The sequence below is a fragment of the Neomonachus schauinslandi genome, chromosome 7 (assembly GCF_002201575.2).
Source record: "Neomonachus schauinslandi chromosome 7, ASM220157v2, whole genome shotgun sequence".
Classification (NCBI taxonomy): Eukaryota; Metazoa; Chordata; class Mammalia; order Carnivora; family Phocidae; genus Neomonachus; species Neomonachus schauinslandi.
In genome coordinates, this window is record NC_058409.1 from 103,728,781 (window position 1) to 103,755,816 (window position 27,036).

A 27,036-nucleotide genomic window follows, 5' to 3' on the forward strand; every position below is an offset into this window, starting at 1 on the left:
GGGACTGCCCCCCAAAGGAATCAGACATGTTAATAAATCACAGCCACCGTTGTAAAATCCTGACAGGGGGTTCACAATGAGATGAAGAAATGGTCAGTTTTAAAGACTGGCCCTGGAAAGTCCTTCGGATCAAATTCCCTTGTGGCTTTGGCTTTGCCTATAAAATTCCCTAAAGCACAGCTGAGCAGAGATTCAAGAAAAGCCATCTCCACTTACTCAGAGGAGTTAATTAAATTGGTTAATCTTGAAGCACCATGCTTATATCGCTCGGTGAATCTAAAGCAAATTGAGTGATCGGGTAGAGCTTTGTCCCCTGGACACTTATAAACCTGTTAGCAACCGGGTAAGCTTTGTGTCAAGAATGGTGGCTGTTCCGTGTTCAGCAGGGATCCTGTTTAAGGATGAAGACAGCTGAGGGCTGCCGGTATAAAACATACTAGCCTGCCTAGAAGACAATCAGGCGTCTCCTGACAAATGAGGCAGTGTCTGTGCTAAGTACACCAACCACCCCGGCTTCTGTCAGGGCTGGTGGGCAAATGAGGACAAAGGTAGGAGTAAAGTGCTTTTGCAGATTACCATAATCCTGATTTTCCCTGGGTATGTGCCTTCTGGAGATGCTGAGAGAAGAGCTGATCATAGAAGGAACAGTCTAGCCTACTGGTCTTTGGACTCAGACAAGCCTGAGTTCAAATGGCAGCTGAGCCATTTACTTGCAGCATGACCTTAATAAGTTCCTCCAGGTCTCAGTTTCCTTATCAATGAAATGGGGATAAAAATGGTACCTCCTGGAATTGTTTTAAAGACGAAATGTTTTATACAGGGCTTAGGGGATCGTAGCCACTATTCTTAGCAAATTCACGGAAGAGTAATCTTTCTAAAGTGTTTTTTCACCCACATAGAAGAAAGAGTATGAAAGTCAAGCCTTGTGGCATAAAGGAACATCAGCACAGCTTGACTTCACTTCAGTGAACATTCCTTAAGTAGCTAATGTGGAAACTGGTTACCGCCAAGACACTGAGTCAATGACAATATCCCTGTTGTCTGCCCAACTGTACTATAAACTTCTCGACAAGGCACGCGTACAGGAAGAAAACAGGAGGGTTCCAAGGCAGCACACAAGCGAGCTGGCAGTTCGGTGGACACGGAAATACCGAAATTCCTCGGAGCTACCCCTAACCAGGCGTAAAGATATTCATAAGGAGTACTGATGGCCTTTTCCTCTCCAACCATGCCAGAGCACGCTTGGTCAAATGGTTGGGAAACCACAAAAGCATCCCATGTGACCACATGCCCCACTCTGCTTCCCTGCAAGAAAGTAGGAGAAGGAACAAAGAGGATTCGGAGACAGAAGAACACCAATGACTTGCTAGCTCAGACCTCCCTCCCTCCATGTTTCCTCCACTGTCTTCCATCACTCCATTTTCAGTGCTATTCACAGGCGGAAGTCTGACTTGTCTCGTTAACAGTTGCCCTTGGCCGAGCAGCCCGTTCCAGCTTCTGGAGCCTTCTCTCCACTCTGGCGTGGTAGCGGTGGTCTCCATTCCAGCACCCACTTCCTTCAGCACATGCCCTTTACTTTAATGGCTTTTCAAATTCCATGTGCAGGATTTGGCCATCTCTACTCTTTTGAGAAACTTTTTTTTTTTTTCCTTTTTGGCTTCTGTAATGGAACTTCTCTGTCAGCTCCTTTTAAGCGTATGTATGTCTTTTTTCACCCTTTGTTCTTCTCTGGAGATGTCATCGCTGCAGCCCTGCCTTCTCGCTTCTGCCCTTGGCTTCTATTGCTTACTGGGTATTTTCATTCATCTGACTCTCTGTTCCTTCAAAGAAAACTAAAAACTGAAGTTATTCCACTTTAAGCCCCAACCACCCCCAGCCTTCTTATTTCTCTTAGAACATTCTGAACATTATTTTAGGCTTTATACCTTAGAATGATGGTATTCGTTCAGTAAATATGATTAATATGTTCTAGAGGCTGGTTGGTGTGAACGAGGCAGGGACTGTCCCTGTCTCCCCCCAGCCTGGTAGGGGGAAAGGAACATTTCAGCATGGACACATGACAAAGAAGAATAATTGCTATGATTGTGTTCAAGACTGGAACCAGTTTATGGGTTCAGAGAAACTGCATAGGAGGAAATGATGTCTAAACTCAGACTCAAAAAATAAGGAGCAGTTATACAAAGGGGAATATGGAAGTGTTCCAGGCAGAGGACTATTCAAAGACTGAGTGGGAAGAAAAGGAATTTGAGAATCTTCAAAGAATTCACCATTTCTGGAGTCCATAGTGCAGGCGAGCAAAATGGGTCAGGGCATGAAAGACTATTTAGTCTCTATCAAAACTATCCACCATGAACATGACCACATGGACTTGGAAGCCCACCACGTCATGCTTTCTTATCACTGCATTCTTACTTCATTATCTTACCTCTCCCTTTCTTGTGCTTACCCTTGATGGCCTGAACTCTAGTGTAGACCAGAAAGTGCTCTAGTGTTTTAACTAGTACTCTAATGTAGACTGTAAATTACTCTAACTAGTACAACTAGTACAACTAGTACGACTAGTACGACTAGTACGACTAGCAGTTTGGCAATTCGTAATGTCTTACCAGGGACTTCATTCATCTACTCATTCATTCATTCATCCACCCAAGCCCCCCCCACTCATCCATCCATCCACCCAGTGTTTATTAACCACCTACTATGTGCCAGGCCCTGTGCTTAGTAGCACAGGGGAGTAAACAAAATGGAGTTTGCCCCTGGGTTATGAACTTAGAGTTTTGGCAGGAGACAATCAACTAGTAAACCAGTGAGTTATAATTTGCCGCACTGTTTAGGGTATTCTATTATTTTAAATGTCTCTCTATGCTGGCTACATGGTTTGTGTATCAAACCTCACAGAGGCGTTATGAAGTGAATCTATTGTGATTTTTCTTTTACAGTGTGGTAAGGCATCCAAGTGGTTAGGTGATTTGTTGAAGGTCGCATGATGAGTGTGATTGCATGACTGAGCCAGAGTCTTAACTCAGGTCTGTATGAGCCCAAAGCTGAGAGCATTGTGCAGGTGTTTGGGTGCTTCGTAAGTGCTGGCTTTGTTGTTCTTGTTAATTAAATTCTCAGGGAGTTGGTTTTTTTTGGTTGAGTGAAGACATCTGGACCTACATCAGGCACGATGAAGTGTGTGAGGTTCTAGAATCTAGCAAAATATAATTGTGTCTATAGGATTACTCACCTCCTTTCTTAGGGTTAACAATACCAGCTGGCTCTGATTAATCTTCATTTGTTTATCTTGCATTAAGTATTTAGTGAACAACTACTATGTGTTGGCATGTGGTAGACACTGTTGGTAAAAAAGAAAGAAAGCTGCCCTGCTTCGTGGTGCTTTTGGCTCACCAGGGATACAGAGATGAGTAACACGTGTCTAAAAGTGAATGTGCAAGCGGAAACAGAAGTAAGTGCTATGGAGGAGAAATGTGGGGCTGTAAAAGCTTAGGGCACAGGGTGCGGTATAAGGAGGTGATGCTTAAGCTCAGTATGGAATTATATCAGGCAAAAAAGAAGGGAATCTATGAATTCTTCGATGGGAAAATCTGTGTTTCACGAGCTTATATAGCTTATCGAGTCAGTAAAAACTTATAGAATGAATCATGGAACACGACATCAAAAACTAATGATGTAATGTATGGTGATTAACATAACATAATAAAATAAAATTAAAAAAAAGAAAGAAGTAGGGTTTTTATTTTGGGTCTCCCCCCCCCCCACTTTCCAAATGATAAAGCGAACTGACAATCGAGGGAAAAAAGAGAAAAGAAAAAAAATCCAAACAACCTGTTCTGCTTTGTTTGGGACTTCATTCAAGGTTGTAGGCAGCATTCAGAATTGCATTTCAGAGTGTTCAAAACAGCACTCTCTTTTGAAGTAACTTTGATATGAAAAAATAAAATCGTAAAATATGTAATGCAAGCTATGTTAAGAACCTTTCACATGTAGAACAATTCAAAAAATGAATAAAAAATATTCATTACAGTTTACATTGTAAAGACCACCTGAGCATAAAACCCAGATAAAAACAAAATAAAATCATGAACCAGAAAAAAAAAACAAACTTACAGAATGAAGATATTCAGATATTTCCTTACTGTCTCATGTGGTTCCCTTACTAGGTGTAAACATCTCTATATGCTAGGCAGAAGTGCTTTTGAGACTTGTGCTTGACTGTCATGCACTCTGATGTCTATGCCCCCTGCTATCAGAGAAACACGAGTGGAATCGTGCCTTTTCCTCCTATATTTTATTGCAGGCTTTGGCACTTACCTCCTGCACTGAAATGTGTCAATTGTTTTAATACCTTTTGACTTCTTGGGGATTGAGTTAAACCCATGGAAATGTTGTGCTGCGAGGAGGATGCACAGGGAAGGGAAGGACTTTAAACACCCATTAATCCACCACGTGCGTGTGTACATTCTGTGTCAACGCTCTTGAGACCCTTGGCGCTGATACTGTGCCCAAAATCATTAAGCGCTGTCAAGTGTAAAACTAAGCTTCCCCCAGTCCTTGACCCCTAATACCTCAAAGCCACAGAGAACCCAGCCCCTGCTGGCCAAACGATGTCCTCTCTCTGTCTCCGCAGTTGGACATGCTGGTTTCTTCCTCCATTTCCAATTAGTTTTCTGCCTTGTACTCTGACAGTCCACGCCCATGTCTTGGTTACCGTGTTGAAACGCTAAAGCAGCTATGGTATAGCCTGAAGATACTGCCTTTTTGGCAGAAGCTGAAAAGATTTTGGCATTTACGCCTTTTGATTTTGGCATTTATGCCGTTTGATTTTGGAGAACAGGGGTGAAGCACAAGTCAACAATTTTTTGTTGGTCTTTTACGATCCCAGCTTTAATGTCTTCCACAGAATTCTTTCTTGCTTTACTGGCCCATACTGGAAGCTATTCGATGGGTCCACTTGTACAGACGCCTTCCAAAATTTTATTTTAGAAATTTTCAGCTGCCCATCACATCCCATGAGAAAACGTAACATTGTATTTCTCAATGAGAAGGATCTACAGACTTACAACTTAGGTGTTTCATGTCATTATAACGGCGGTGCTGCATCTGTTTCTGACATCTGTTTTTGAGTGACATTTCCCAATTATCTTTTCTCTTTTTAAAATTACATACCCTCGAATAAATCGGCCACGTGTGTCAGATTTGATCCTCAGTAAGTAAAGTCCTGGGAGATGTAACAGAGAGAAAATGCACCTAGCTTTTCACTCTTTTTATATATACTTTAAGCAGGTTTTCATTAAATCCAGTGGCAGGGAACATGTTATTTTAGCTACAGTGAACTCCTTCATTACGCAAGCCCTCAATTAAATAAAAGCCTGCTGAGATTATATTTTCATCCTCATGACAGCATTTGGTTTGGCTACTTTATTTGAGGCAATCCATTTTCAGGTGGACAGCTTAGAACTAGAATATTTTTCATCAGTAATCCCAAACTGAGAAATAAATCAAGAACCTGGATAACAGTCAAACATTAAAAACATCACTGCAGTGATTAATATGGTAGTGCTTCTTTTGTTTTATGATTATGTTTGCTCGCCCCCATCATCTATAGGTTAAAATCCAAATTGATTACCATGGCATTCAATTCTTTTCATCATCCATTCCTAACGTACCCCTCCAGCACTCTCCTATGGTTCCTTGTCCCGAATGCTCTGTTGACATTATCAGCACACTTCTCCCCTACCGTGCAAACGCTTTCACGTCTCCATGCTGTGCCAAGTGCTGCCACCTCTCCCTGCTGGATGGCTCTCACCTCTTTCCAGTGAATTCTTACTCATCTTGGAGACTCAGGACATAGGTTTGTCCATCTGTGTTGTTTTGGTAGCTTTTACACAGCCTGTTATAAAACTGGCTTTCACATTTAGTAGGTGATGTATTCATTGAGTTGGGGACTCTGATTTGTTCATCTTTGCACTCTGAATATCTAAGCATTCGTAAATATATGCTTACTTGGTTGGGTGGATGAAGTAAACGACTCTAAAGCACTTGAAAGCCTTCTGAAACCCAAAGAGTGCCGTTCAACCTGGATTTTCTTACTCAGTGGTATTAGCACACCCATTTTGCAAATGGGAAGACACAAAGCCAGAGAGGGTAAGTCCCTGGTCATAAGTGGCAGGTTTAGGACTGTCTGAGTCTAATGTCAAGATTCTAATAGTTACGATAGCAGGCTGGCATGTGAGCAGAATATAAAGTATGGATTAAAAGTTTTACGAGGTAGTCTAGTACCAAAAGTTACCTAGCCCTGGGAATCAGGATACTTTCTTTCCAGTACTGAGCACCCCACTTCGCTGTGGGGTTTGAGGCAGGCTGCTCTCTCTTTCTGGGCCTAGACTTCCCCGTTCATAACCTGGCAGGACTGGACCTGGGAATCACCAACGGCCATCTGCATCTTCAACTCTTACGAATTCTCCTCCCTGAATGGTTCCTCCCTACTTACAGCCTACAGAAGGCTTACTAAGTAGAAACCAGCTGCATACTGAACAACTCCTAATTCCCAATTAAATATGTGTGGCAAGGTTTAAAAAAAAAAATCTTAGTCCTTGCTCTGGAATTTATCTTAGGGAAGGAATTTCCTTTGTTTGGGAAAATATTTTGATATGAAGTTTGAGGGAAAGACAAGACCCCAAGGGCACAGGTCTCTGGGAACTTGAGTTACCAAGAGTATCATTAAACTAATTGATAGGCATCAGACAGAATCCAGATAGCTGGGGGTGGGGAGTAGAAAGTAGAGCAGAAAGAAGGAAAGATAGAGAGGGAGAGAGCAGGTAGAAGGAAGATAGCGAGGCCAGGAGTTGTGATCTGGGGACTTTAGGGAACAGGAATATTTACGTACTATTGAATTTTAGTGTGTTTTGTTTTAAAACTTCAGTAAAATCTGTACATACCAGAGCCATGTGTGAGTAGTATTTTAGGTGGAAATTAAATGAAAAATGCGGAGATCCAAATTTAAATCAATGTGTTATGACACAGAAAACTTGAGTAAGACGGGGAGATGCCCTTTCAGAGTATGTGGTGTGCAGGTCGTGCACTGCTCAAGGGTGACATGTGTATGCATATGTGGAGGGGCAATTCAAATCTTAGGCATCATGGCTTTATGCACTTGTAATTTTCCAGTACATGGCAATAAGTGTTTTGTTCTAAAAAAAAAAAAAAATCACCATATTATGACATTTTTCTGACATATGGATTTGTTGTGAGGAAGGGACATCTTTTTCTAACCTGTACAAAAGTCATGTATGGTCTGTTGGCGGTACTCAGTCTTAAACCAAACACATTCACAGAAGAGAAGTTCAAAATCAGAGGTGATCAGAGGTCATCAAGAAACTTGGCAGAGGACCTTAGGACGGGCATTACGTTTTGCCCAAACTGTCAAAAAGAGTTTTTGTAACAATCATTCGTAAGCAGATATTACAGGGCAGGATAACTTTAGCAGCCTTCCAAGGAGCCTATTGACAAAGTGGTAGTAGGTACATCAACTGAAATCCATACAAATGCTGCTTTCTCCATTGCTCCCTATTATATACACATACTTGCTTCAATGTTTACACGAATAAGAGCTACAAGAAAACCTGGTGCACCCAACGTGGCACTGGCATTCCACAGAAGTATCCAGGGCTGGGATCAAGGCTGTCACAAGGAATTGTGGGTTGCCCAGGTATGGAAGATACCTCCGTGTCTTTCTCCCACCCCCAATTAAAATGCGAATAGGGCATAAACTACTCGCTCTGCGCGTTTTTTGCATTTGGAGGACAGAGGAAGAATTCTCAATTGCTTGCATACATTTCCCTTTTACTGCTCGGTTTGCAAGCAATCATATCACCCCTCACAAACTATAATTTCCTCTTTGTTATCTTTGCTTCCTTCAGACAAACATGATTCACTGAAGAAATAATAATGAACCATTACCTTTGATGTTAACGGCTGTCTGCACTGTGGAGATGGAAGTGTGCCAAGACTGGGGATTAATGCAGTATTAAGGAAGGCAATGTAAATTCCACTTCTAGATGATGTGAGCACCCTGCAGTTTGCTGTTTCCTTTTTCATATACTTATCTAAAACCCCTGGCTATTTTTTTTTTTTCTTTTGGCACAGTTGTATGTAGAAACTGTTGTAAGATCAACTGTGAACTATTATCTAATAGGTACCGTAAGAACTTACTCAATTCCAAGAATTGTTATTAGTTTCTTCATTCACTCACTCACTCACCCATCCTTCCCTCTCTCCACCTACTCACGTATTCAGCAAACATTTGTTGAGTATCCACTAATGTGCAAGGCACTGTTTCAGAGTTTGTAATATTCAGAGCATGTACAGAGATGAGGACACGTGACACAGGACCTGCCCTCTTGGAACTCAGTGCTCAACCTTGGCTACACTCTAGAATCACCAGGCATGCTCTAAACAATGCCAACACTTAAGTGGCACCTCTGGAGAATTTGATTTAATTGCTCTGGGATGATGAAGAAGAGTCAGGATTATTTTTAAACTTCTCATGTGGCTTTACTATGAAGCAAAGGCTGAGGATCACCGGTTTAGAGTTTACAACCTGGTAAGGCAGACAAAGAATAAGTAAGTGAACAAAATAATAATAATAATTACATGAAACAAAAGATCGTGAAGAGTGCTGTTTTATGCTTTCTGGTGAGCTCTAACAAATCTCCATTCCAAGATAAAGCTCAAGGGTTAGCTGGCTGTGACTGAAAAGTAAATTTTGTTGATCTGTATCTTCCTGCATTTTTTTCCTTAGAGGGATTGTGTTTGTAATAGACATCTCCCTTGTGGCAGATTATCATTGAGGCAATGGCCAGAAAGCTGAACCTTTGGCTTTTCGTACTGTGTCAAGTTACTTTTCCTGATCAGAAAATCTGAAAGCCTTACTAAATAAATGCAATTGAAGGTATAAGAAATGACATATGGACATTCCTTTTTTCCCCTCGCTGAGAGCAGGTTCCTTAAAAAAAAAAAAAAAAAAAAAAAAAGATTTGTTCATTTATTTGAGAGAGAGAGAATGGGGAGAGAGGCAGAGGGAGAGAATCTGCAAGCAGACTCCCTGTTGAATGGGGAGCCTGATATAGGCCTTGATCCCACAACTCATGAGATCATGACCTGAGCCAAAACCAAGAGCTGGGCACTTAACTGACTGAGCCACCCAGGCATCCCAAGAGAGCAGATTCCTTTTGCATGGTGGTATGGTTTAGCAGGAAGAGTATAAAGTCAGGCAAAGTGAGATTGTTTTTCCTGGCTCCCTGAACACCTTTGTACAAGACCCTGAACTTCTGTGAGTTTCTGGTCCCTTGTCCAGAAAATGGGAATGATTACAGAGCTTCCTCCCAGAGGTGCTTCTTCTGATGTGAAGATTAAATGAGATAAGACACACAAAGGAACTAGGCTGGTACTAGGCATAGGAATGTGCTCCATAAATGCTGATCCCTTTGTCTAGGTCTTCAAGGTCTCCCCTTCCAGAAATAAGCTCCATGAGGGCAAAGGCCATACCTGTCTTGGTCATCATCATATCCCCGGCACCTATGTCCAATGCACAGCAGGCATTCAAATATTTGTAGAAGAACAATTTCACATGGGTTATATTTATTATATTTATATAGCCTAGCTAGAACCCTAGCCAGTGAAGTGTCCAGATTCTGGCAGCAAATGTCATCTCAAAAACTCCTGAATGGGTTCAACTTGTGAAATGGCACTCTAAGCCTGCTTCCCATTGTCCTACTTTATAGGCGGTGTCCCCAGATCTTAGCAAGTTTTTCCATTGGAACATGGGAGTGTTGGTGAACCAAAGGATCAGCATTGCCCATGGCTAATACCCTTCAATTCCATCTTAGTGCTACTAAGTTTAGTCCATAAGCTTAACTGACTTAGTGCTTACTTAATGCAAACACATGGAAACAGCATTTCAACCTGTGTGCTATTCATCCACTAGACCTCATTAGTAGTGTCTGGTCAGGTGATACCAGCCTTTTGAAAATTACTGCTGAGGTTTGCTTTTCATGGCCACAGGGTGTCTAACTATTATTAGCCAAGAAAATTAATTGGACTAGAAAATCCACAGCACCCACTCTATCTTGCAGATTCATCTGGCTGGGCAATGGGTTGCCCAGGTGTTCAATGACAGTAACTACAGTGATGAGGTAATAATCCACGTAAGCCACATGTAAAACAGGAACCCATTCTGGCCTTCAGGGGGAAGGAAACGACCTCAGAAGGGTACAATTTAATGGAAGAGCAAAACCTTTATGAATATATCTAAAAATAAAGGGGTGAGCTCTAGGATGATACAGAAGAGTCCATGTGAAAACTGAAGAAAGAAACCTCATTAGGATTTCATGTGTCATTTCATTCCCCTGCTGGGGTTAGGAGAGAGCCACTGTTTCCGGTGGCATTCGACAACCAGGATGAAAGGTACCCAGATGAGGCTTCTTGTTTCTGGGATTTTGTCTGGTGTGTCCTCCTCCAGGGAAGCTGGTCCAAGCCTATGTCTCCTTTCTAGAAATGGCTGAAGAAACTAGGAGGGGGAGTATTTTGGTCAGTATAGTGTGAGAGTTAATGGATTTTTTTGTTTGTTTTTTTGTTTTTGAGAGAGAGAGTGCAAGTGCTTATGGGAGGAGGGGCAGAGAGGGAGGGAGAGAATTTCAGACTCCCCACTGAGCGCAGAGTCCCCTACATGGGGGGGCTCGATCCTCACGACCCTGAGATCATGACCTGAGCTGAAACCAAAGTTGGAAGCTTAACTGACTGAGCCACCCAGGTGCCCCAGGAGTTAGTGGATTTAAAACGTTTTGATATTTAAGCGCTATTGTTTTTCCTTTTTAAACACCGTTTCCACCCCTGTCCCTCACCATATTGCAACTAAATTCAGAAAAAGTTCAAAAGCTATTTGGGGTCTGAACGCTTATAACATTCATCTTTTCACCCATAATCACGCTTACCACTTCAACATGTCTGTGTAGTGCAAAGTCTCAGTTTTCCTTTCCTTAGGACAAGGTTTGCCTCTCTCGTGCCTTCATATAAAAGGTAAGTGGCTTTGCTCTAAGAAAACTTCAAAAGCTGGGTTAAGGTTCACTATTACTATTGGTCAATTTGATTGCCTCACACTTTTATTGTTTTGATTATACTGACTTGTACAAAATAGGCTATTAACCCACTGCTAACCATTATCTATGGGAGGCAAAGGATAAAGCAAAATTATCCCCTCAATGGGACAGATCTCTTGGCCATAATCAAGAATGGGTAATAAATCCATTGCCTCAACACCAAAGTCCCTGAAATTAATATCTGAGCCCTGCATTCTAGTTAATGGTTGAAGTTATTCATATATGTCATGCTATTTGGTTCTCATAAGTCCTTCTGAGGTTGGTGCTGTTCTTATCCCACTGTTCACAAGTGAGGGAACGGAAATAGAGGTTTTAAAACCTTGTCCAGAGGCATACCCCAGCAGGTAACAAAACTAGGATCTAGGGTCCAGCGGTCAGGCTCTAGAGTTCTGCCCCAACCTTTACTGTGTACTGCGGCCCTCTAACACCTCAAAATCTCAGTGAGATCTGAGAAAGGAGAGGGTCTTTTCATTATGCCAAACAGAGAGGTGGTATATATTAACCCCCCAGCCTCCTCATCTGTACAAGGGGGAAGAGGCCAAGCCCTCTTGTCCCACTTTAGGGAGTTTTTGAAGGAGTATTTATGAAAGTGCTTTGAAATTTACAAAGCACTGCAAGAATCTGAAGAATCTGAATTGTTCTCCAAACACCCAGATTACAAGGAAAAACAAAAGGGAATCAATCCATGTTGGTCACAGACTCTGTCCTTCAAGGTTATATTCAAGGTCAGATCACTGAGTACAGCTTTTAAAAGGAATTTAAATGTAATGAGAGGTCCCCGGTAAAATCAGATCCATGAGCAGTACTTTGAAGCCTGAGTCTTAGAATCCTGACGTTAAGAGCAGGTCTGAAAGGGCATATAGTTAAAATCTTCCCTCCTTCTGATGCATGATACACCTCTATAATAGTCTTGGCATGACAGTCCCCCTCACCTTGAGTCTCTCAGTGGGGAGGAGCTCATGACTATCAAGGGAGATAATTTACCACTTCAGAGAATTAGAAACTGCTTTCTTATGTTGCATGATCTCACTTAGGGCTCTACTGCCCTCACTCCTTAGGCATTCTAGGTCAACAGAATAAGTAGCAAAATTCTCTTTTTGTAAGAAAATCACACCTTGCACTAAGAGAGGAAGACTGTGCCTTCATCTGTTCACTTAATTTAGTCACTGCATGACTCAAGCTCTAGTACTATTACATTACAAGAGGCAAAACTTTCCATGCATCCTTCTCTAAGAACTGACTTCCAGCTTCAGAATGAGCCGCTGAAGGACTGAATGCATTGTAATAGCTCAAGTGTCGAGAGGGGGGCATGTCCAATCCATTATGGTTGTGTCTCACAAATGGTCCTCGACGCACAGCCCAGTCATTTGCGGGGTGGGTAATCCAGAGAGGACCGATGCCTCCTGCTCTCCATTTTAATCCCACTCATCAAGCACATTTTCTATAGACATTTGCTCTCAAAGGCTGAAGGGTGTTTTCCTCATTTCCCAAAGAGCTTTCCATGAGGACCACAGGGAGAACCATAAACTAATAGACAGATGCATCATGTTAAGAAGGGTGTCAACACTTTCCTTTAATCAGTACACAGTCAATATTCTCCATCATGAATAACTAATAAGTTTCTGAACTCCTTTCCTCAGATGTCATTGCAAAAATCTGAGGAATGTCATCTGCACTTAATGAAGGGACAAGCATTATAATTAAGTTTTAAGCTATTTCTTCTGCATGAAGCTGCCATGAAATGTGAAATGACTATAATTCACATTTTTAAGACCCTGAATTTATTAGCATCTATGTTCTATTCAAAGTTAGGGGCATGGTGCTTGAATTGTCAAAGGATGCAAATTGCTCTGTGCTATTATTCTGGAGTGAGTGTGCCTGAGCTCAGATGCCAGGCCAGGAAAACAATCATTCATGACTCAGGTTGTATTTCTGGAAAACAAAACAAAACAAAACAAAACTCAAAGACCTGGAAACTCATTTCCCTTGGTGAATAGGAAGTGACAATGACATGTATAACTGGGGGAAAGGGAACTTTGCAATCCTCTATGAATGATGATCACCATGGTTGGGAAAATGAACAGGAACTTCAGGCTAGAGACTTCAAGTGAAGCACAGTTCTGCTAGAGTGTGACTATGGTACAACCCAAGGGTGAAAAACGAATCTAAAGTTTTGAAACTTCCCGTAAGAGAAAGAGGAATGAATTACGCTCTTTTGGAAATGACTTATGATGGCTAGAAGAAAGAAAGGCATGGGATAATAAGAGGCTCCAGGAGACTTTGATGGCTCTCCTTGACAAACAAATGTGAAGGAGGCAATTACTCATGTGTTTACTGGCTGAACACACGCTTTTGGAGAGAATACATTTGTCATGATCCATCTAGCCTAAACCTCTTTGTGGTTGTGGGCAATGGCAAATGTGGAAGACATCTCAGCCAGTGAATCTGAAAGGAAGAAGTGGAGGGGCTTTGTGTGTTTGTAACAGGTAGGCCATATGAGCTGGGGGGGGGGGGTATGCCCAAAAGGGTTTCCTGAGGAAGTGCAGTTTAAGCTGAGAGTGGAAACATAATTTTGTAGAAAGAGAGTACAAAGAATGTTTCAGGACAGGGGAATTACAAGGCTCTCGGTGAAGGCTCCAAGGCACCCTGGGTGAAACAAAGAAAAGGGAGAACGGGTGAAGTCTACAAACAGAAGAGAGAGGACTTCTGACTGAACTCAATACACAGTCTACCTCTGTTCCTCCCTGAAATGCTAATGCAATGATTGTAAAAGGACCCTCAAAAGGCACAGACCCAGAGGGACAAAGAAAAAGAGAAACAACACAGGTGGAAGAAAGACGACAACCCAGTTTTGGAAGTTGAAAAGCAAACCACAAATAGTGACTTCATTAGCAGATGCCAGAAAGCTGAAAGCTAAGAGCCTGTGGGTTTGGTGAAGACCAAGCCAACAGCGAGCTCAAGCTGCATAATCCTTGCCAGGTGTAGGCCCAGAAACTAGCCCGTGCCTCTGTGGCTAGGAGAGTCTGGTGGAACCACAATCAGAAGATGGGTTGAGGGCTCCAGGAGAAACTGTCAGACTCCTAGGCTGTTTCTCCACTGCATACACCCAGGTGACCAGGCCACCCTCGCTGTCATGGACTAAGTGTTTGTGTCCCCCCTGCCCCCCATTCATCTGTTGAAATCCTAATCCTTAATGTGATGGTAATAGGAAGTGGGGTCTTTGGGAGGTGAGCAGGTGGAGCCCTCATGAATGAGATCAGTGCTGTTATAAAACAGATCCCAGAGTTCCCTAGCTGCTTCCGTCATGTGAGCACACTGCAAGAGGATGGCTGCCTATGAACCAGGAATCAGACCCTCAACAGGAACCTGCCAGCACCTTGATCTTGGATTTCCCAGCCTCTAGAACTGTGAAAAATAAATTTCTGTTGTTTATAAGCCATCCAGTCTATGATATTCTATTATAGCAGCCCAAATAGATAAGGATGCTCACGAGAGAAGACCTGAATTCTGGGTTCTGTGAGACAAGGACAGCTAAGGGTGGCAGTGTAATCCTGAAAACAGGGAATGAAGTGAAAGCCTGCATATTGAAGAAGGAGGTCTTGTAGGCTCAACCTGAACACACTGGCCCCCAGACTCATCCCCAGCAAGGGACTAGGACACTAATCAGTCCTTGATTCTCATATTTGTGGTCACCCACCTAAAAATCCCAGCCTGACCATCCTACCTCGAAGCCCACCATCCAACAAGCGCCATTCATGCACACAAAATGTGCCAAAAGATTCTTTGTGCCTCACTCTTAAAAATAGACATCTGAGAATCACCAGCCATTTGAAAAAGTCTCAATAAAAAATTAGAGACCTGAACTATAATTTAAAAAGCAGAGAATAGAAGAAATTTGAAACGATCACTAATATAATCAAATGGTAAGAGTGAATAGTAAATCTGTGAAATTAATACAGAGTATTATAGAAGGGAACTGCTACAGAATAAAGTATGTTTAGAAATTGAAATGTGAGAGCAGGAATTACAAGTTTAATGGGAGGAATGGTCAACAGAGAGGAGGAGAGCAGAGGGAGAAACAAAATGAGAAAAGGTTGGAAGAGGGGCAAGGGTGATGGGAGATGAGAAGCCAGGTCATCACCCAGGGCCACATCAACCACTTGAAGGTGACTTGTGAGTGCTTTGTTTTTGAAATTTCATCTTCAAGCCAATGGGAGCCACTGAAGGATAGCAAACAAGCGAGTGACATTTGGCCCAAGTTGGCCCATAGTCCATGGCCAGGAAATCCAGCAAGATTACAGAGTTGTCTCTGAGATCTGATGGTCTTGATCTCATTTATATTCTAATTCTGGAAAATTCTGGAGTAAGAAAAAAATGATAACCATTGGTTGATTTTTTTTTTTTTTTTAAATTATGATTCACTTCTAGTTCTCAACTTATTTCAGGTAAAAACTGTTGTCAGCTTGTTCCTTTCAACTCCCATTACTCTTTGTTTTGAAAAGGTTATAATTGGAATAAAACAAGGCTGGCTTCAAGCCAAAATCATGAAGGGTGTAATTAAGCAAGATTTTCTGTCTATGCACCCAGCAGGGCCATCCTACTGAGGGGAAAAAAAAAACGGAGATTCAAAAGCAGTTGTGTGTTTTTCAAGAATAAGAGAACAATCTACCCCACACACTTTACATAATAAATGGCAGCTGCTGACATTTTAATCAAGATAAAAACAATAATAAAGTCACAGTGCTCCTTTTGAGGCAGAAGGTAGTCCCAACTCAGGAATTTTGGCAAACATACACACATGCCCATTCTGTTCTAAAAGACTGAGAGGTTAGCACTTAATTTATGATATCATGCCTGCCTTGACAATATGGAGAGAAGTGCAATTTTATACTCCCCCCCATTATGAGTTTATCTTTTGAATAATTTTTTTTTCATATTTTAAACCCTTATGTTAAAAATTAACTTAAAGGATATAATTTTAATTTTTAAATAAAAGCCACTTGTCCTACATAATGATAACTATGTGTCACATTGCCTTTCTCCAGTTCAGATGAAAATGGGCCAGCCATTAAGGGACAGTCATGTAGGCACTAAGGTGCCTCACTGCACATGGCTGATGGCTTTAGCTTTCAGAGATAGTCTGGGAATCATTTGGAGAGGCATGTGAAATGTATTGGCTATTAAGGCATTTCCTCCAGTATTTTGTTGGTTTAAAAGATTACAAATCTAGGAACACTTTCTGGGAGTATGTTTCAAGCATCAGGGCTGGGCTATAGTTTCAATCAATGCTAGTTCAAGACTTACAGAGAAACTAAATCAGTACTAGCAGGTACCTGATGATGGATTCTGACAGCATTTTTTTTTTCCTTATGATCATACCCAGTGGTCCCTACAAGACACAGAGGGGAAGACTCATGGCCTTTGAAGCATGGCAGTCAGCTAAGATGTGATTGGCATAATACCTTGTATTGCAGGTCGCCCAATTTATAAATTGTGAAAGCAAATGGCATTTCTTTATTGTTCTTACCTGACTTAATTTTTCTCTCCACCTCATCCTTATGGATGGTTAGGAAAAACTAAATTTATTGTGGCCTTTTCTCTGTGATTAAAAAGTTTTAACTTTTTCATGAGCATAAATAATTATCTTCTCCCTCTTTATGGTATCATAATGGACATGGGGGGATGGGGGTTATAGGACATCCTGGTGACAGGAACAAAGAAGGTTCAGATTCCAGGAGATGTGGTCCTGATTGGCATCAGGCTAGCAGCCCACACTTCTAAGCCCTCCGTGGGTGAATTCTGGTTATTTCCCACAGTGCTCACTTAGGGCCACCTAATCAGGTCTGAATGGTGTTTGTAGGCCCTGAGGTCTGGGTATGTTTCACCGCACCCCCAAACTGGACTGTCTGGTTTGGAGCCCTCAGTCCCACTGCAGGGAAGCTGCCCAGGAGCCTGCTAGTCTGCACCACCATCATTAGCCATCTGCATTGCTCAATGGGACCCCATGTAGATTCTTTCCTGCACTGGCATCCCCCCCCCTCCACCCTCCCAGGAGCTGAAGGAAATTTGAGACTGCTGACCCAAGTCACCTTTTCCTCTCTAGCCACATGACAGTTCACCCTGCAAGTTGGTTTCCTCCTAGAGTCCCAAATGAAAATGCACGATGACCCTTTGCTTCTGACTTTCCTTGAAATCTAACTGGTTTCTTCCCTCCATAACTCAGAGAATAAAGGTCATCAGGCTATATATTTTACCACTTGCTTTCCCTGCATTTCCTATCTTCTTCCTACAATTCACCAGAAATCAGAAGAGATAGGTTTTTAACTACCTCTTCCTGTCAGGGTGGGACTTGCTCTATATCCTAGACTCCTTGTCCCCCATGATGTTATCTTCCATTTATCCCTCCCTGGCTTTTACTGGCAGAATTATACTGTACAGAGGAGATGCCTGTGGGACGCCTAGGTTTGGTAGCTTTATAATATACTCTCTATCACATTTGTAAAACACAAGCTTTTGATCAAGAAGGCAAAGGCAAAGATGGAAATAACCTCCAATACTGCAACCTCCTTTTTCCTGTACCCCTTTTGTTTCTCCTTCTGTAACCTAAGAGAACCGTGGTGAAAAGGACACCTAGAGAAAGGTGGAGCTAAGGGAAAAAAAGAAATATGCAGATAAATTCAGACTATGTATCGATACTAATGAAGCAAAGGGAAGGAGATGAGAGGATCGGGAACTCAGGAGGAAGGGAAAGAGGGAGAAAAGGGACATATATATGGACTCACTGGTCTTCAAAGATGGGCAAGATGTCATACTGTGAGTTTTCAAACAAGACAACCTTAAAATCAGGGGGGCTTCTTTAAGCCCTCACCTGTGGCTTTCAGATAGCTGTTTTTTTCTGGGCGGGCACTGCAGAATGAGTGAAGAGTTGACACTAGTCACTAGTGTCTCTGGCAAATGAGAAAATGGAGGCAACATGATGACATGCTAATACCGCTCAAGGTATGCGATTTATGGGCTGTCTTCCATCCCAAGGCTGTGCCCTCTCTACTCTGTTAGGTGAAATATCCTTATCCTTTAATATAAAATGTTAATGGTAGATGGAGGCACACAACAGCCTTTTGGTTTTGTCCTTCATGGAAAAAGAACTGTCAGTCACCATGGTTTCACAAACTTTTTACTGGCTGATGAAATTGAACACTCTGGGAACTCCTGTCTGAGGCCTGGAGCCCCATGAAAATGAGCTGCTTGCTCCTCCTAGAAGCTAACATTTGTTGATTTATTGTCCACTGAGCTTTTCCCATGTTCTAGGCACTGGGCGAGGAGAGCTTAGGAGACTTGCCCAAGTTCACTAGGCAGGTTGGCTTTGGGGCCAAACTCAGCCCCAGCACAGGACACCTTCAAAGCATGGCTCTTGATCAACATGGACACTGCTTCACTACTCTTCTAGTTTGGAAGGCCCTTGAGTACCTGTGATATTATCAGGCCACTACACATTTTCATTTCTCCTTTGAATCACTTCAATGTTCATGCTCTGTGATCAAATAGTTATGAATCTCATACATGCAAAACAGGTACCAAACACGTCTGCAAAATGTTGAAAGAGGAGAAAATTTAAAGATTCCTTTCATAATGGTACTGCCCCATATCCCGTGTGCCCATAACTATGGAGCACAATCTGTAGCCCCTCTCCCTCCCTCCTCTCTCTCTGTGTCTCTGTGAGTCTCTCTATATGCCTATATATGTAAAATAGATATGTATGTGTATATATGTTTTAATATATGTACATATGCACATGTGCATATATGTAAAAATATATGTATAAGATGATAAACATAAATATTATATTTATATAATTCAAAAATCAGACTGCCTGTCCAAATTTGCTATTGTGACTTCTGAGGGGGACAAGGGAAGGGAGAGGGATTACCGAGTATTAATTGAACTGTGATGCTATGACAGATTATTCTGGTAGCTTCAATTTATAAATCACTGAGAATCAAATAAATATTCGGTTGGCTACAGCCATTTTAAAATAAATTTAAAGAAATAAATTCATTTTTGTCAACTTGGAAGTGGTGTCTGATCCTTGTTTTCCTGTGATATACACAGACTTTAAATCTCACACATTCCCAAAGAGTTCAGATTAGTATCTATTCATTAAGAAAAAAATCCTACAGAATATTCAAGTCATATCAGGGATACCAGATATATCTTTGAATTTTCTGCTTTATTATTAAAACTCTGGTAATGTTGTGGGGGGAAAAAACCCCACAGTAACAATACCCTATTTATTTGAGGCTGCAGAATGGGTTTGGTATTAGTGACTGTTTCAGCTCTGAATGATGTTATGGACTGAACTTTGAAACTTATAACAATCATTAAAGTCTTCTGTGATCATATTTGAGATTGCCTTCACGTGATTTATTAAAGAACACAATTGTCATAAGGAAATTACAGAACCTCATTTTTGTAAATGACACGGTAATATTCTTGGGAGCTACAGAAATCCATTGGCCTATTTGTCCTTGCATTAAGTGAACCTAGGTAACCACGCTTTTTAAATTCTGAGGCTCACTTACTGTTTTTTTCTTTCATCTTACAAATAAAGATGGGCAGCCTTACCTAACCGTCTCAGGTAGAATCCTGTGTGTCATTCCCAGTGTTTCCTCTGGCTTTGTTCATATATCTATTCTATCACTTATATTACCTTGTATTTTTGGGTGCCTTTCTATCTTATTCTCCTTAACTACAAACTAGTTGAGTACTCATTTATTTATTCTATGTATTCTATTTATTTATTCATATGTATTCTAAGTATTTAGCAGATGCCTCGACTCCTAATAAGTGTCAAAAAATTTACCTGGCAAACAGTTCCCTGAGCTGTGATGAAACGGAAATCAGGTCATCACCCTTGTCATAACTGTATGCAGAGTAAGAGCATGTCGGCACATTAGCTGATGAAGAATTCTTTTATAAAGACCTTTTGGCTTCTTGCTCTTTTGTGATTCCTTCCAAGCTTTTAGTGATATTTAGAGGAACAGAATTGGCTATATGTGTTCAGTGGTCTATGTAACCTTCTCCCATTTTTTACATTTGCCCTGGCATATGTCTGGGAAATAAGATTTTGCAGTCTATTTCCTATTCTTGTACGATCAGAATCTTACAGGGAAGCTTCACAGTTGAAAAGAATCCTTAGAGCAATGTAGGCATTCAAAGGTAGCTTCTGTTCTTACAGAAAATACATATACAAAACTAAATGGCCCATTTCCCGTCTCAGATCATGCACAGCCTGAGATCAGGGATTTTTCCATTTGTCTTTATATATAGACACCAGGAAAGAGAAATAATGAACAAGTGAACATTTAATATATTCAAATTGTGAATTGCAGATCGTGAATTTATTAAAATCCAGTTTCTATTCCAAGTTAGTTTTTCTGATTTCAAGAGATAGGCCAAGTGCCTGGTAGATGTCTTCAGCAGAGTCTTGAATCTAGGGCAACATGTCATTATTTCAGAATTGTCCTACAGGGGCAAACTCAACAAACCGCCCGAGTTGGATGCTGGGCTCAGATCTTGCTAACACTGATTATTTGTCTGGAGAGAAGCAACCCTCTTTTGTGATTTTCAACTCAACCCTGGATTATTTACAAACATCTTAAGCAAACACTGTGAATACAGTAACTATAGTAACTCTGAAAAGGAAAGCAGTGAACCGAAACTTGAAACTCTAGCAGAGAAGAAGCCACCACTCCTTGAGCTGAGGGTTGAGATCTTCTAAGAAGATGTGCGGGAGGCCTAAAATTTCCTTCTCATTAACAAGCAAGCAAGCAAGCAAGCAAGCAAACAAACAAACAAAACAAAACAAAAAACCTTCAAAAGCCAAAAACAGACGTTGGAAGAAAGAAGTTATCCCAACAGAGAAGATCTCTAAAATAGATGGTATTTTCCCATGTTTGATTTTTTGGGTAAGTGAAGGACATGGATGGTTTTAATTTTTGCTTGTTCATTGCAGAAGATGGTCTGTGTATAAATAACCTGTAGTCTTTTAACTCAATTTGCTTCCCATTGACAAGTAAGACCAAGAAAATCTGGGTAGAGAACATGATTTAAAAAACAAAATAAAACAAAACACCTCTCATTAAAAACATTCCAACTTAACTGCAGTGGGAGTTTTCAAGATCCATTAATTCATGTCTCAACAAATAACTTTTCTGTTAAACTCCTTTTTTACACATTTTCTGGATCTGTAAGAAATGCAGGTGATTGCATCCTTTTCAGCAGATCTTACACAAAAATATTATGGGGCTACAATGTTAATTTTTTAGTTTTGATACATATATCATGGGTATGTAAAATGTTACCATCAGAAATACTAGGTAAAGGGTTCAGAGGAATAATCTGTATGATTATTGCAATTCTTCTTTTAATCTAAAATTATTTTAAAATAAAAATGAGCCTAAATAAAATAACGTGAGCCTAAAGCTTGGAGCTGAGAGTGACCTGGCTATGTATAGACATCAGGGCTCCCGGATTAGCTCAAGGCTACATAGTGTGTTTGCTGTAGGTATCTGCCCCCCAGCTTGGTACTCCCCCAACTCTCTTGTGCTGCTCCTGAGGAGTGAACCACCTCTGCTTCACCTACACAGCTCAGTGTGTACCTGCTGGCACAAATCCAGGGACTTCCCTGAGATTATTCTACTTTCCTGAGACTAGAAGACACACGGGCACAAATGAGCTGGGTCAGTACAATTAATCCAACTGTAAAGCCAGAGGCCAGAAAACGTTCATTACCTATTTATTCAATATCCAAGGTCAATACCATTCAGTTGAATAGAGTAAAATGTGGCACCATTTGCTGACAAATGTGAAATATCCACATACGCACTGGTCTGGGCTAATGTATCTACTACATTTGATTATCTTTCAATTGGTCACACATTCTCCCACAGAGTGCCATTAAAATAAAAAAAAAAACCATAAGGATGAAGGGGCGAATTATCACATTCTAGGCCCTGACTCAGTTCAGGTTATCAACCATCAACACAATTTGAATAGGAGCAAAGAAAAAAACAGTTGAGGAATTACATATTAAAGTGTTTTTATGTTTCCCGTAAGAAAATTTTATTTCTAGTCTCTATAGAGTATGTCTACAACTTGAGAATAAACAATGGAAATGCAGCAACTACCAGAAGTCCTTATTTGTTGCACTTAGGAGATTCACTTCTAATTTTGGAGATTCAGTTTTTTCTAAGGCCAGTTCCCAGGGGTTTCCACAGGGTCTACAGACAACCGTTAAGTATGGCTATTGTGCTCTATGAGCAAATCATCTGTTCTCAATTTTTCAGAATATGGATCTCTAAAGTGGGCTGATGTTTGGAGAGTTGTCTTTTTGTTTGATGTGGGTTGGGTTTGTTTTTATCCACAGAAGATTTAGTTTTCTGTTTAAAGCAAAGTTAGCCTAAATTCTTGATTCTTAAATTTTCCATGCCTTCCAGGTAATGGAGAGCTTATTCCACGGGGGGGAGGGGGGGGCTGTATTATATTTAGAGGTCAGTTTCTTTTGTTTTTTATTTATTATTTTTTAAAATTTTTTTTTTAAAGATTTAACTTACTTATTTGAGAGAGAGAGAGAGAAAGAGAGAGAGCAGGGGGAGGAGCAGAGGGAGAAGAAAAGCAGACTTCCTGCTGAGCATGGAGCCAGACATGAGGCTTGATTTCACAACTCTGAGATCATGACCTGAGCCCAAATCAAGAGTCCAACGCTTAACTGACTGAGGCACTCAGGCGCCTCTAGGTCAGCTTCTTTTAGACAGCATCTTTTTTTGGACTGATCAGCAGTAATTACTGACTAGTTGTGTTAAAAAGAACCCTGCTCCTAAGGAGGTCTGTGAAAAGAAAGGGAGCCAGCCCACATATTAGCTTGTTTCAAAGGGCTTTCACATCACACACATGAAGATTCACTGCATTCTCAGAGAATGAGCTTGCTCTCCAAGTCCTAAAATACATGTGTCCTTGGGTGGATTTGCTGCAAAGATTCCAGCTTTAGTACCTAATATGGAACACAGGATCTGGCTGACAGAGAGTCAGGCAACTTCTGGCAGGTAGCAGCCCTGAGAGGGAAGCAACTCTTCTAGGAAAAGTAAAGCCTTGCAATGGGGCGTATAATGTGAAAACTACAGCCCACTGTATATGGGATTTTGATAAGAAAATGTTCTCTTTCTCTATGAATTATCCTCTTCCAAACACATTTGCTAATGTTTGAGGTCTACTATTAAATATGCAATGTTATTGATGATGATTTATGATGGGTTTTAGTTAAAAGAATTACAAGAAATGAAGAAAGCCAGTATGTGCTGAATTGTTCATGACTATAAGTGAGGCAGGGAAGCTGAAGGGACTCCACTTTAGAATTGGCTCCATCTCTGCTGTTTTTCTGCTAGGTCCCGTTTCTGAATAAGCCAAAGAAGCTATGTTCCCACTTCAAGGGGGAAGCTAGAAAGTTAATCATTCTCTGAGTTTTGTCCTAGGTCCCAAACACCCGATAATGTCTAAGAAGAGCCGGATCCCAAACATGTCCCAGGACTTTAGCTTCTGACAAACCTTGGCCAACGATTGCATCAACACTCCCTACCTTCAGTGATTTGTGGAATGACACCTGCCGTTCGCCTGACACTTGCCTTTGATCAGACCCTACTCTGGATTCCTGGAGGAACACACACCTTAGACCCCTTTCCAATATAAGCCCCTAACCCCAAGTGACATTGAGACTCATTCTCCTTTCCTTTCTGAGTCTCCCAGAAACTCCATTCCATCTGCTATTTTCTGTCTGTCCCTCCTGCTATTCAATAAATTCTGCTTTCACTCCCCCAACTCGCATTTGATTCCTATCCTGCATGAAGCCAAGGAGCCTCTTAGCTGGGTTTTGCGGGAGCCCCCTCTGGCTCCTGGCCTACCTGCATCGTATACAGCAAAACATATAGTTATATTTGTTTCAAAATACTGTTTTTTTATGTGTTTCCTTTTTGGAGCCAGGGATGGTTTTTAGGTCATATCTTTATCTCTGTTTGTCTGTCTGTACCTATTGTTCTTTTTTGTTTTCCTTAGTTGTTGGTGCTAAGTACACAGCATCTCAGAGCCTTTTTCTGCTAAAGGCAGCACAATTATGGATATTTGAAGATTAACACCAGTACATGGAATATTCACAGAAAGTAGTTCTAGTACCATTAACGGTCCAAGTGATGGAGAGCTTGTCACACACAAGCAAAAATCTGTACAGTTTTTAGAGTTCAGTTTCTTTTAGGTACCACTTTTCTTTGGGCTGATCAGCACCAATTACTGACTAGTTGTGTAACTGGTTAGGTTTTGGGTACCACAAAACCCAGCAGGAAACAAACACCGTGAATGAATGAATCCCGAATCTCTTAATTACAAGGCTGGCAACCTCTTCCTCCAAACCCTCAGTCTTCTTCTCAGAGAGAATTTTCTCTTGGATGTAGCTCATCTTCACACCCTTTCTAATCTCTACCAGTTTGTATATTCATGTTGTGACTCTGTTACACTCCAAACACTCAAAATGGATCATCAGCCAGTTGCCCAAAGGAAATAGCCACTAATCAATGCAAACCATAGTCAGAAGTTTACCTTAGTTCCTTGAAGGGGTCTGCCCTGACATTAGGTGTCTCTATAGATTTAGGGAACACTGTGCCCTCCGCTCCTGTAAACAAAAGAAAAAAGCAAACAGAGGTTGGAGAGTTTGGACATGTCACCTGGGGGCACAAACAGCACAGTGAGTGGAGCTAAGTGTAGGGTGAATCCTTCACACAACCCAAAGTGCATATTTTGCCCTTGGCTTTCACTCCATGATAAGGGAGCACTGAATCAACTCATGCAAACAGCCTTTGAAAAAACAAGGTACTTCTTTTGAAAGTGTTCTTGCTGAGATCAGAGTGAGGCCATGAGGCAAATACCATGTTGACTTAAAAAAAAAAAAAAAAGAAGATGCCTAAAAAATGGCACAATCTAACTCTTGTCTCTCATCAACTATTAATAGTCACCCAACTGGAAATGTTTTGAAAAGCAGCAGCTGAAGCCCTCTGATTGCAGTGCAGGGCACAAATCACAGAACAGATCCAATATCTAGGCAGTGGGTGGATGGTGGAGGACACCCTAACACTTTAGGGTATCCACCTAATGACATTAAGGAAACAAGTTTTCGGTAAATAAAGTTCTGCATACTATCTCGAAAAGTTAAACAAAACAGAACACTATGAGAGATCATTTGGCGTTCACTGCTTTTTACACTTTGAGTATTATTTAACATTGATCCCCGACCCAATCTAGACATTTAGCTCTTGACTTTGCAATAAGCTTTTATCTTTACAACTTGTCATCACCAGCTGAACCCTCCCAGCCATAAAGATGGTGATTATCTGATTTGTCTGCTCCCAGAGTGTTTTCAAATCATTTAAGCCTCAGTTTATCACAGACAATTGCACTGGATATTAGTTTTTCAATTAAACTTAGCCAGGCAGTATCCTGCACTTTGAAGGAAAGGTGTTTATTTTTATACCTTTGTTGGTGTAGTTCTTTGATGCCACAAAAAGGGGCAGAATAACATCTTGTATTCATGGGCCAATTTCTAGAATCATCTTGTAGTGTTATGTCTAGAAATCTTCCATTAACCACGGTTATTCCAAATCCAGATTTATCCAAGCACACTGATGCGTCTAGTTAAATGAACTTGTGTAGCAACTATAAAAGTATTTCATCTTTTTTTTTTTTTTTTGGAAAGTATTTAATCTTTTTGATACCAGTAACAGACTACTGCAAATAAAATCAGAAAAAAATGCTTCAACTTAACATTATGTATGGTCATTTAAAAGAACATCCTAGTGAATGATAACTATTAATCTAAGCTAACATTTTGAGTAAAACCATCACATGTACTCCAGATGTACTAGCTAAATTCTCCCCTGCAACAACCCTACAGACAGTTGCAGTAGGCAAAGAGACATTTCATGTGGGCACATTTAAGATCTTTTTCTGCCCGTAGACACTTTTACTTTTTAAGACCCCAAACCACATCATGTCAAATAGATCAAAATGTACCCATAGTTTGCATTAAATACAACTTTTTTGATGTAAATTTCATAAGAATGTTGTCTTATTATGCACATATTATTTTGCCCTTGTGATTTAAACTTTATTGTGTTCTTTATACATGTGGTGGTTAATTTTATGTGTCAACTTGACTTGGATCATGAGGTACCTAGATATTGGGCTAAATATGGTTGCTGGGTGTGTCTCTGAGGGTGTTTCCAAATGAGAGTGGCATGTGATGCAGTGGATGTAGCAGAGCCGATGGCCCTCCCCGGTGCAGGTGGGCATCCGCCAATCCCGTTGAGGGCCTGAATAGAACAAAAAGGTGGAGGAATGGGGCGCCTGGGCGGCTCAGTCATTAAGCGTCTGCCTTTGGCTCAGGTCATGATCCCAGGGTCCTGGGATCGAGCCCCACATTGGGTCCCTGCTCCGTGGGAAGCCTGCTTCTCTCTCTCCCTCTGCCCCTGCTTGTGTTCCTGCTCTCACTGTATCTCTCTCTCTGTCAAATAAATAAAAATTAAAAAAAAAAATCTTTACAAAAAAAAAGGTGGAGGAAGGAAGAATTAGGCCCTTCCTGCCTAATTGCTTGAGCTGGGATATCAATCTTCTCTTGCCCTCAACACTCCTTGTTCTCAAGCCTGTAGACCCAGACTGGAATCTACACCACTGACCACTGGTTCTTAGTGAGCCTTGGGACTCACTCTGAATTATGCCACTAGCCTCCCTGGGTCTCCATCTTACACATAGCAGGTCGTGGGACTTCTTAGCTTCTATAATG

General features: G+C 41.1%; 1 protein-coding gene across 1 annotated transcript in view; it reads right to left on the minus strand.

Annotated features, from left to right (window-relative positions):
• The window catches only part of SGCD (sarcoglycan delta), a 382,459-nt gene that overhangs the window by 75,370 nt on the left and 280,053 nt on the right, over positions 1 to 27,036 (minus strand). Inside the window, exon 6 of the mRNA XM_021697353.2 lies at positions 24,801 to 24,873. Within this exon, the coding sequence (XP_021553028.1) occupies positions 24,801 to 24,873 (73 nt within the window). The remainder of the gene's footprint in view (positions 1 to 24,800; positions 24,874 to 27,036) is intronic.